The 11157-nt window shown below is 45.2% G+C and overlaps 1 protein-coding gene and 1 pseudogene across 1 annotated transcript; one reads left to right on the top strand and one right to left on the bottom strand.

Moving 5' to 3' along the window:
- Positions 1-1971: 1971 nt before the first annotated feature.
- LOC122230508 lies at positions 1972-2547 on the bottom strand (annotated as a pseudogene).
- A 4239-nt stretch (positions 2548-6786) lies between these two features.
- IL9 (interleukin 9) lies at positions 6787-9959 on the top strand. Its single transcript, XM_007077952.3, has 5 exons — positions 6787-6900; positions 7213-7248; positions 7334-7366; positions 8574-8705; positions 9849-9959. The coding sequence occupies exons 1-5, from the start codon at positions 6787-6789 to the stop codon at positions 9957-9959; spliced, it is 426 nt and encodes a 141-aa protein (XP_007078014.1).
- The last annotated feature ends 1198 nt before the right edge of the window (positions 9960-11157 follow it).

The following is an 11157-nucleotide window of genomic DNA, read 5'->3' as shown; positions in this document are numbered from 1 at the left end:
AAAAGAGAAGTGGAGATCAAAGAACAAATAGAAAAATATTTTTATGGGAGAAAGACTGTGATCTTAAGATCAAATGGGCTATGTGCTGATCAGGGATAAAAACAGAATAGCCACAACTAGACAAATTCTGGCAAAACTTCTGAGTTTCAATGATGAAGATCATGCAGGTAGAAAGCAAAGGGTTTCCCAAAACGATTTCCTACAGAGGAAAAAATAATGGGAGCTTCATCAAAGAAGAAACCAAAATGGGGGCACCTGTGTGGCTCCATCGGTTGAGCGTCTGACTTCAGCTCAGGTCATGATCTCATTCATGGTTCATGGGTCAAGCCCCGCATCCGGCTCTGTGCCGACAGCTCAGAGCCTGGAGCCTGCTTTGAATTCTGGGTCTCTCTCTCTCTCTGCCCCTCCCCTGCTCACACTCTATCACTGTCTCTCTCTCTCTCTCAAAAACAAACATTAAAAATTTCTTTAAAAAAAGAAGAAACCAAAATTGAAATTATAGACTGTTAAGAAATCAATGCGAGTGAGCTGACCACATACCAAAATCTACGCGATGCTGCCCAGGCTGTGCTCAAAAGAAGGTGGCCGCTAATCTGGGAATAGCTGTGTAATCCTAGGAAAGTTGCTTAACTTTTTAAAGCTTCAATCCCTCATCTTTAAATAATAATATGGACTGCTTCCATAGTGCTGATCACGTGCCGGACTCTGTTCTAGGGGCTCTAAGAACTAATTTATTCATTCCCCCACAACAGACCTGTAATGTGGATTATACAATTATCCCATTTTATAGCTAAGGAAACTGAAGCGCCGAGAAGTCATGTGCACGAGGCCACAGAGTTAGAAGTGGCAGCAACCATCTAGCTCAAGTCTGCACTCACCATCACTAAGCTACAAATATTTCTTAGGAAGCCACAGACGGTATTGTGAGAATTCAGTGGGATAATGCAAATGAAGCATGTAGCTCTCTGCTTGCCACACGGTGTGGTCAGTAACTGAAGCTAATATTTGTTTAAACACTGACGCAAACATATGACTCAAGGAGCTAGAAGAGGAGCAAGAAGATAAATCTAGGGGTGGCCTGACTGGCTCAGTCAGTAGAGCATGCGACGCTTGATCTCGGGGTCATGAGTTCGAGCCCCACGTTGGGCATAAAAAACAATCTAGGAAATCCAAATCACCTAAGAAGGAATGCACGTGCATAAAATGCCAAATTGGAAAGATGAGGAAAATCATATCCAGAAATGATCAATAAAAAGCATAACCTAAATATCTGAAAATAATCAAATATACACATTTCTTACAAGTTTCATCAAAGAGAAAATGTGGGTAAAATGCACAATCTTACTACTTTGTTAGCATTATTCAGGGATCATTTTCCAGGAAACCACACATAGAAAACTAAGAAGGAGAAAACCTAAAATAGCACTAAAAAGAAAAAAGCATAAAATTCCAAAAAAATTACCGCCCCAAAGCCATCAGATGCACGTCTTCTGGACAAGTTTATCAGAACTCAATTCATTCAGAAAAAAAAATTTTTTTAAAGAAACCTCGTTTTCCATCAAGCTTATTTCCGTTTTCTACTTAAGAGTCTGGAAAAACAGCTTAAGACCACTCAGTGGTTGTTCCTACGCATTAACCGCCGGCCAGTCCTCAGTGGCGGCCGGATGGGGCGGGGGGGGGGGGGGGGGGGGGGGGGGGGGCAGCACCCAGGCTCCGTGGGGTGGGCTGCACCAGCACCGAGGCACCGCTCACCTTCAGACCAGCCTGCCGTGTGGGGGTGAGAAGCAGTAAATTGGGGCGCTGGAGCAGTCCATGCACCCTGACGTGCCTCCCAGGTCAATCCCTCTCAGCAGCGGCCTGTTCTTCCCCTCCAGGGGCCTCCTAGTGGTCGGGGTGAGGCGTGACCGCTCGCCAGTTCCCGGGGAAGAGCGCTGCACATGCGCAGAACTGCCTGCGCCAGCATCCACCGCGTCAGAGCCGCTGAGGGAGCAGCCTGGTTGCTGCAGGGGATGGCAGAGGAGAGTCTGTGTTACACAGAGTGATGGTAGACAGGTTAATGTAAGAGGCCTCCGTGAGAGGCTGGGGTCACCCCCGGGGTCACTAGGCGCCCGAAGCCATCGCTCCTGGATCTGGGTGAGGCTGAGGTCACCCCCGGGGTCACTAGACACCCGAAGCCATGGCTCCTGGATCTGGGGTGAGGCTGAGGTCACCCCCGGGATCATTGGTGAAGGCTCCAGGAGCAAAGTGACCAGCACCAGGAGTGGCTCCAGTGGCAGCAGCAAACTTGCGGATAGCTTGCTGGTCAGTATTCTGGGAGGACAGGACTCTGACATCAGCCAGGTTGTCAATGGCACCAATGGCACAAGCTGCTAGTAGAAACCTCCCAGGTTCTCTTCAGATTCATGACATAGATGTTGTAACTTTTCCTATTGCAAATGCACTGTTCCACTTGGAAGTCAACCTTGGTGCCACCTAAGTGGGTTCCTGCTGCAAGGAATTTGAGGACATCCTCCCCTTCATTCGCAGGACATCAAGTGCTCTGGACATTGTGAAAGTTTCCCTTTAAGTTACGACAGGTACCCAGAACAATGCCGTATAGGTGGGTCAGCAGAAATACAGATTGATATATGGCATAGGCCATGAGAGCACAGGCTCTAGGATTAGATAAATCCAGTTCAAATTGTTAGCTGTGTGATTAAGGGAACTCTCTTAGCCCTCCTGAGCTTCAATTTCCTGAGCTTCAACATCTATAAAGTGAGGCTAATAAAGACTGGAGAGGGCTGAGTGCATTAATACATATGAGGTGTTTAATATATTACCTTGCATATAGTAAGGGTTCAACAAATGGTAGTGCCTTCCCCAATGTGGCCCAAAACAGGAGTTCTCATCCTTTTTTTAAATTTTTTATTATTATTATTTTTTAGTGTTTATTTTTGAGAGAGAGAGGGAGACACAGAATCCGAAGCAGGCTCCAGGCTCTGAGCTGTCAGCACAGAGCCCGACACGGGGCTCGAACTCACCAATGATGAGATGGTGACCTGAGCGACAGTCGAACGCGCAACAGACGGAGCCACCCAGGCGCCCCTTTCATACCTTTCTTTAGTAGATGAACACCAGTAAATTGTACACAGCAAAGCGGGGTGGGGTCCCACAGACTCTTAAGAAACACAGGGGCAGGTTTCAGGCAACAAAGGGCTGTATCAGTGGGAGAATGTAAAAATTCCTTTTACGAGAATAGCCTGGGTCGTTAGTCACCTTTGGTGAGGAGTAGCAGTGTAGAAGGGGTGGGGGCTGAGAGGAGTGGAGCCTGCATCTTGTAACTCTGGAAACTTCATGGAAGCTAAACGGGAAGCACAGGGCCCCAGGTCCATGGCCCCGGAATTTGCTTAGGAGCTGTGAAAGGAGAGGTACAGAGCTCCCACGTAGAAATCCCCCTTCCGGGGGGAGAAACCCCAGTAGGGATAACAGTGCACCCAGCGAGGCTTGCCCCTCACAGTTGGCTGGGAAATAATGACTTGGAAAGAACTATTTGATTAAGAAATTAGTGCTCAAGGATTCTCATAACGTTATCTCTTGGCTATTCAGAAGAAAAGACAGAATGGGTTTTACTTAGAAATTTAGTGTCTTTTTGTGTGTGTCATTTCATGCTGTGGCTTCCTAGAACAAATAACCATTTTTGTTTTATTAGAGAAATAATCCCTGACACATGGGTGTTTAATCACAAAATAAAAATGTCAAACTTTATCTTTGAAACAAAATAAATGGTGGGGTATTGTCTTTTGTCATTTATTGTAAAATATGTAATCTACGCTACATCTTGGTAAGCATCCCACTCTCCAATCTTCTTGATATTTAAAACAAGCGAGTAGTTCATTTCTGAGCTTGGTGTATTTCCTCTGCAGGAGATCATTTGCATACTCACATTCCGGTATCGCAATAAATCCTAGAAGCTAAACCTCAAAAGCTGTAGACTTTGCCTAGATAAACATCTGCTGTTTTAACGGTGTTTTAAAATGCAGAGCTGCCATTTAAATATTCTTAATTCTTTTCATTTTTATAACTGAAGTGGCTGGGAAGATAGAAAAGAATTGCAAAGAACAGTCACCTACCTCTCTCTCTCTCCCTGTTTCATCCTGTACAGACTCGGAGTTCCTACACCTGACCTGCCTTCTTCGTGCAGTTGCTAAGAGAACTGAAAGGGAGAAGAGCTTGAAGAACTCTTCAAAGTTCTGAAGGGACTGCATTGCAGGAGGGTGTATTTTGTTCATTGCTTACTCTTCAAATGCTTTCCTTGCTCAGGTTTTGTAAAGGCTCTATCTGTTCTTTGTTACTGATCCACTGGGAACACATCTTGGTCATTTCACAAATCACATACATTTAATACATTTTAAGAAAAGGACAGCTATTCGTCATTCATTCACTTAACCAGCAATTCCTGAGCACTGAGTATGGACTGTGCCCTGGGAATACAATAATGAACCAGAGTCTGACATCCTATCAGTTCTCCTGGAACTCAGTCCCGCTTGGAGGAAGAGACACAAGACAGCATCACGCAGATCGCAATGACTCTAGCACATGCTAATTTCCATAACTCCTGAGCGTCAAGATGCACGGTCTTCAGCAGGCAGTGATATCTAGCTGGAACTTAGTACCACTTTGGTATTCTTACTGTTACTTTCTATCGTCGCTTTCATGGTTTTATTTTTGTTTTTCAGGACTTTTTTCCATTTATGTAAAACGTTAGAGTTGTTATTGCTACAGTTCTCTGGTCCATCCCTGCATGGTTAGAAGATCGCTTCCGAAGCTGTTGCTAGCACATTCACGCTCAGATCGCAATAAGGTGGTAACGACGGGTTTCAGCTACTTTTGTCTCCTGTTACCGGAAAAGCAAATGAATTCTACAGACGTTGCAACCACCAGAACACGTCACATGGCCACCTGCAGCAGTGCAGCATAGTGACTGAAAAAGTGGGTGTTTGGCTGGGTACATTGCCATCCTGAACTAATCGAGCTTCTATTGGCAAGAAAAGGGCATCGCTACCAGACTCTGGCATAAAAGTATTTGGCGCAGGCTGGCAGGCCTTTGAAACGTCTCCTTGGTGCATACACAGGGCAGACATGGAGGCCAAGCTGCAGGAGGATCTGGGGAAGTTAGCAAGAAGCCATTTTTTTTTTACCTTCTTTGCTACCAAGACACCCCCTTTCCCCATAGTCCAATACCGCTCCTAGGGAACAGCATGCAATGAAAAAGCAATATTACCACATACTCTTCCAGCAGTGGTGAGAAAATCTTACGAGTGTGTCCCACTTGCTAGTATGGCTCAAAATGCTAAGCCAGAGAATCCCCACTTTTTCAGCCTCTAGCGTGTAGAAGATAAATTTTCTTAAGCCCACACACCTCCACATACACGTCCAGAAACTAGATTTGTAACCTTACACAATCATAGTTTTTGAGCACCTGTCTTACTACTTCAAAAACTTCCTTTCACATTCACGTTTTGATTCAAGAGGCATTTAGTGATAGCTCACTGCTCCTCAAGGAGTTTTCCAAGGGCTGAGTATATAAGGGTGAACCAGACCCATACGGGGCATATATCCCAGGGGGAGAGGCAGGCAAAAAACAGAGAAGTAGGGGGGCAGCTGAAGCTGGGAGCCAGAGTTCTGGATTTGAATACAGTGTTTTGTTTTGTTTTTTCTCCCTAGCTGTGTGGCTTTGGGCGAATTACTTGCATCTCTGTGCCTCAATTTCCCCATCTACAAAAGAATGGGAATAACCATAATACTTATAGGGCTACAGTGAGACATCTTTCTGGCTCACAGTGGTTAAGAACAGCTTAATCAAAGGGCTGGGAAGCTAGGATACAGACAGTGTTCTAATCTAAGATATGAAGAAATGGGAATGGCAAATTAGTACCTACCTCATTTGGTGGCTGTAGGTACTACATGACGCAATTCCCGTAAAGAGCTGAAAACTGTGGCTGGTATGCCGTAAGCGCTCAATACAGGTGAGCCGTTATCCTATCTCAAGCACCGAGTTTTGACTTGACAGCTGTGCAGGGTGACATAAGTTCCCTAAAGACACTAAGGAATCCTCAAGACCAATCTTAACAGACACTGTGGCTACATTCTTGCTGGTACAGTTGAAGAGTTCCCTCCTTCAGACACCTGTTTAAAGAGATACTGGCACAAAAATGCCTTGTGCTAGGCGGAGAATCTGGCCCCAGGCATGAAAAACGCTGTTAAGATTTGAGAATAAAATGTAGTAAGATTAAAGTTGCAATGACTTCATCGAGCTTGAGCTTGCAAAAACCCCAACAGAGCAGTTCTCCTGCATGATTTCTCACCCTCCCGCCCCCTCCCTGGCCCCTTCATTATAATACCTGTGACTGGCTATTATATCAGCATTTCCAATAAAGTAAAAAGGGGAAAATACAGACCTGGGCTTTCATGGAAAGTATTCTAACTCACACAACTAGAATATCTGCCTTAAAAAAAATTATGGTTTTTAGATCTTTAACTTTTCCTACAGTATCTCAGTACCCAAATTTTGAAAAGCATCTTTTCTGGGGAATGATATTTCCTAGCACAGTGTAACATAGTCTTTGCCAAGTGACTCAGTTCAATGTATATATGTATTTTTCAATGTCAAGTGGCCCAAACTTACATAGAAGTAGTGGGCACCTGGTATCAGTTTGATGTCAGGGTTTTTCCAGGTTTGCAAGAGGGAGCTTTAAATACGACTCGATTTCAAGGCAACTACAAGCCACCCTGCAGCTCCAAGTCAAGATGCTCCTGTCCGTGGTCCTTGCCTCTGCCCTGCTTCTCTGCTCTGTGGCCAGCCAGAGGTGTTCAACCTTGTCAGGGATCCATGATGTCACGTACCTCATTAACAAACTGCAGGTAAGCTGCAGAGGGGGGCGCCAGTGGGAAAGGGAACTCTTGAAAGTTTAAGTGAGGGGCGCCTGGGTGGCTCAGTTGGTTGTATGTCCTACTCTTGATGTAGGCTCAGGTCATGATCGTGGGATCGAGCCCTGCATCAGGCTCTGTGCTGGGCATGAGGCCTGCTTAAGATTCTCCCTCTCCCTCTGTCTCTCTCTCTCTCTCTCTCTCACTTAAAAAAAGAAGAAAGAAAGAAACAAAAAAATGTAGGTGAAACAAAAGGATGAAAAGCACACCACCCATTATGGGTTCTTGTTTTTCTATTTACTTTAGGAACATCCACCTTCAAAATGTGGCTGTGGCACCAACGTGAGTAAATGCTCTTTTAAGAACTTTCCAAAATGATTTTAATGTTTGCATCTGGAATCTTCACCCTGGGATTATTCTTTTCCAGGTGACCGATTGTTTGTGTCTGCCCATTCCTTCTGTAAGTACAGTAAAACAATATAATCTTGACGGTGTAATTTTAAAAAGTTTTCAAGTAAAAATAAATTGCTCGATTTGATATTTGAAATAAGAAAATGTTGCTTAATTGCAATTGTTACAGTTCAGGATTTCCTTTTAAAACCAGGCCCTTGAATTCTATACTAGATACATCGCTAGTATACATTGTATTTGGTCTGCTTTTATGCCCTTTGGGAAGTTTGAACACTATTCAATACTTTAAAAAGAATCTTGTATGTCTTCTTAGATTAGTGGCCATGTGCACAATTAAATCAAACTGGAGCTGAGAATGTAACAAACAATATAGCTTATATCGTACTGCTTACTAATTTATTTCCTAAAACTCAAGGGTTGCACAAGGAAGTAAAATAACTTTTTTTCTTTCCTATTACAAAACCTCTCTGGGTGCTATACCTTCTCCTTCACTCCTCCCTTCCTGTCTTTTTAGCTGATTTGGGGTGGCCCTCTCATGGTTTGAATGCTGGGAGGACAGGGTGTCTAAGGTAGAGAGAAAACGAAAAGCACTTCCAGAAGGTGATTCCCCACTTTCACAAAGAGTAAGTGAGGCAGGAATTTTCTGGTTCAGGGGAGGAGGAAGGTGCCTCCTGTATTATTATTGTCCCAAGCAAGGCCTGGGAGAATCTGAACTTGTCATCCTCGCTGGGGTCAGATATTACACCCCATCAGCCTGCATCCATTACACGAGACTAGGGTAGGGGGCCTTCTGAGGAGGAACCATGCATTTATAGCCCAGTCCCGCCCTTCAGTTTATGGTCCGTGATTTTAGCTACTGCTAAAACACTGGCTGTATTCAACTGACTCATGCCATCAGACTGGTGTGAGAAAGCTTTTCCTTTCTTTCTCCTTGGGAACCTACTATTACAAGACACGGAGCCCAGGAACATCGGTTGCAACGGAGACTAGAATGAGCTGTTTTCCAGAGTCCATCGGCTTTGTGTTCCTCTGCTGGAACATACTGGAAATCTCCAGGCAGTGACACTGTGGAAACATGGCCTTGACTTGAAATGCTGAAAGTCCTTTCCCACATGGGGAGAGGGACCTGTCTAAAAATAATACCAGTTTAGGTTACATTGGTTAAATTAAGGTAGTGTCTGAAAGCAAGCTCTTTGTGGTTCTTCTCAAAGTGGTCCTCAAGGTGTTTCTTTTAGTAAATTCTTTTCATTTACCAGGACGACTGCACCACACCGTGCTTCCAGGAAGGGCTGTCCCAGATGACCAACTCCACGGTGCAAACAAGTTTCCCCCTGATTTTCAACCGACTAAGAAGAACCGTCAAAGACCTAAAGAGCAGCAAGTGTCAGGTGAATATGTTTTTCCCTGTCTTCCGCTCTGGTTAGTTCTTTTTATGTGAATGTGAGTGACAACTCTAGCTAAACGAGAAACGGCGATAAAGCTGGAATTGGTGGTTCAAGGCCAATACGAGACCTGCAAGAAATGTACTCGGAATGACAAAATTAAAGTGAGATCTGCCCCTATAGCCCTGTAATTCCCCCTGGTTTAAAAAAAACACTCACACCCATGTTACCGTTTACTTCTTTCCACCTATTGAATAATGAAAGAATCTGTCCTGATTGTAATAAGAATCTGAGATCTAGAGAATCAGAGCTGTCGATTTGTTAACCCAGTGGGTGTTGTGGCCTGTAAAAAGAAGATTTTTTTTTTTTCCGACTGGCTAAGAAGGTATTTAAAGGAAGGAGCACTCAAATCCAGATGGAGGCTTGCCATTTGCCTTAAGTGCCCATCAGTATGTTCTCTTTTTCTGCATGTGCCCTGGTCCCTGGAGGGAAGGGAGGACGTGAACTCTTTGGGAATGAGCAAATCCATGTGTGTCCTCAGAAGGCTAAGAGCCTTCACCCAGCTACTCAGCTGAGTTACTTACCATCAACAGCTTGTAGTTCTAAATGCTTAATATATACTGTTTCATGACAATAGCATTTCAGTAACAATTGTTGCAATTATCATTTACCACCTTCACTTCATTTGGAGGAAACAGATGCTCCGTGAGGTTAACTAACTTGCCTAAGGCTAGATACTTAAGCAATGGCAGAGTTGAGATGGGAACTCTGGTCTACCTGATGCCAAATTCCCATTCTCGGCCATAGAGCTCTTCAGTGACCTTGGAAGGACGACCAAAAAAGGATAATAAAACGTTAGGATTCAAAGATTCCTGAGAAAAGGTTCCTTCTAATGAGGAGATTTAGGATTATTTGATAGGTGGGGGTGGGGGGGGGCACCCCTGAAATGGTAGCACAAAGTCAGCCATCTACACGGTCTACACGACATGCTAGCTCTGGACCTCCCCATGCATTTGCTCTATGTCTCAAGCCCTTGCTGTGTGCACACCCCACCCCACTGCACCCCTACCCTGCCTCTCACAGGGCTGCAGGCAGGGTGGTTCCTGGTCCACACTCTTTTAGTCACTCCATTAACTTTTCTCCCCACAGTTTTTTTCCTGTGAACAGCCATGTAACCAAACTGCAACAGGCAACACGCTGACGTTCCTGAAGAGTCTCCAGGAAATTTTACAGAAAGAAAGGGTGAAAGGCACAGTATGAAGATGAAATATTATTTATGCTATTTATTGAATTAAAAAGCCTCCTCTTTGAGTTGGGGCAGGTAAAAACATTAAGTAAAGCCATGATGAATCAAATTCAGTTGTAATAATGTGTTTAAAATTATTTCTGTATTTTGGAATAAATATATATGAAGAAAAAGAACACAATCTGGTTGCTAGGTGTTTATTCACTCCTTGCTGCTCAGAAGAAAGCAAGCTACAGGGGCACCTGGGTGGCTCAGTCGGTTAGGCATCTGACTTCGGCTCAGGTGGTGATCTCACAGTTTGTGAGTTTGAGCCCCGCATCGGGCTCTGTGCTGACAGCTCAGAGCCTGGAGCCTGCTTCGGATTCCGTCTCTCTCTCTCTCTGTCTCTCTGTCTCTCTCTCTCTGCCCTTCCCCCACTTTCTCTCTCTCTCAAAATAAAGTTTTTTAAAAAAAAAACCCTACAAACTCTGTCAAGGGACTGAATGGGTCAAAGCCTCCTGTACTAAGACCCGTTACCCTAAACAGACTGGAAGTCCCACTAGCTGTGCCTGGGGACGGAGAAAGCACAGTTGTGAAGGGTATGTGGGGACAGTCTGACCATTGCTGTTAGGGAGGCTGAAGGCACGCCTGAGGCACCCTGTGTGGGGGCGCTGGGGGAAGGATGCTCCCTGGGCACTGCCAGGGAGTTTGGGGTCCCTGCCTGCGTCCCTGAAATGAGAAGCCACCTGCGTCCCTGAAATGGGAGAAGGCAGTGTGGTAAGGCCAGGAGGCAGGAGCCTACCCGGGAATGTAGGCACGTACACCCAGAACAGAGGGAAGTACTTGAAGCTCAGCCAGGGGAAGACCCGGGGAGCAGACCTCCTGACTTAGAGCACAAAGCCCAGAAAGCTTGGGATCAATACAGTCACCTGTTCACTTGCCAAAGACCTTCAGGTAAGAACCCGCCACCAGCCAGGCGGAGTGCCCGGCTGACGTGCGGAACCTAATGGGGGGTCTACCCAAGGGATCCCTGAACCAGGTTGTTGGCTTGGCTTACAGTGTGGCTGTCTCTGATGGCAAATTCTACATGTCAGCTTGACCAGCCCGCAGGGCGCCCAGATATTTGGCTAAACGTTGCTTTGGGGTGTGTCTGGAGGGCGTTTCTGGATGAGATGAGCATCCGAATTGGTAGACTGAAATGCTCTGCCCAGTGTGGGTGGGCCTCATTCAATC

This window comes from Panthera tigris, chromosome A1 (genome assembly GCF_018350195.1).
Source record: "Panthera tigris isolate Pti1 chromosome A1, P.tigris_Pti1_mat1.1, whole genome shotgun sequence".
In the NCBI taxonomy this organism is placed as follows: Eukaryota; Metazoa; Chordata; class Mammalia; order Carnivora; family Felidae; genus Panthera; species Panthera tigris.
This window is presented reverse-complemented; position numbering and strand designations above follow the sequence as displayed.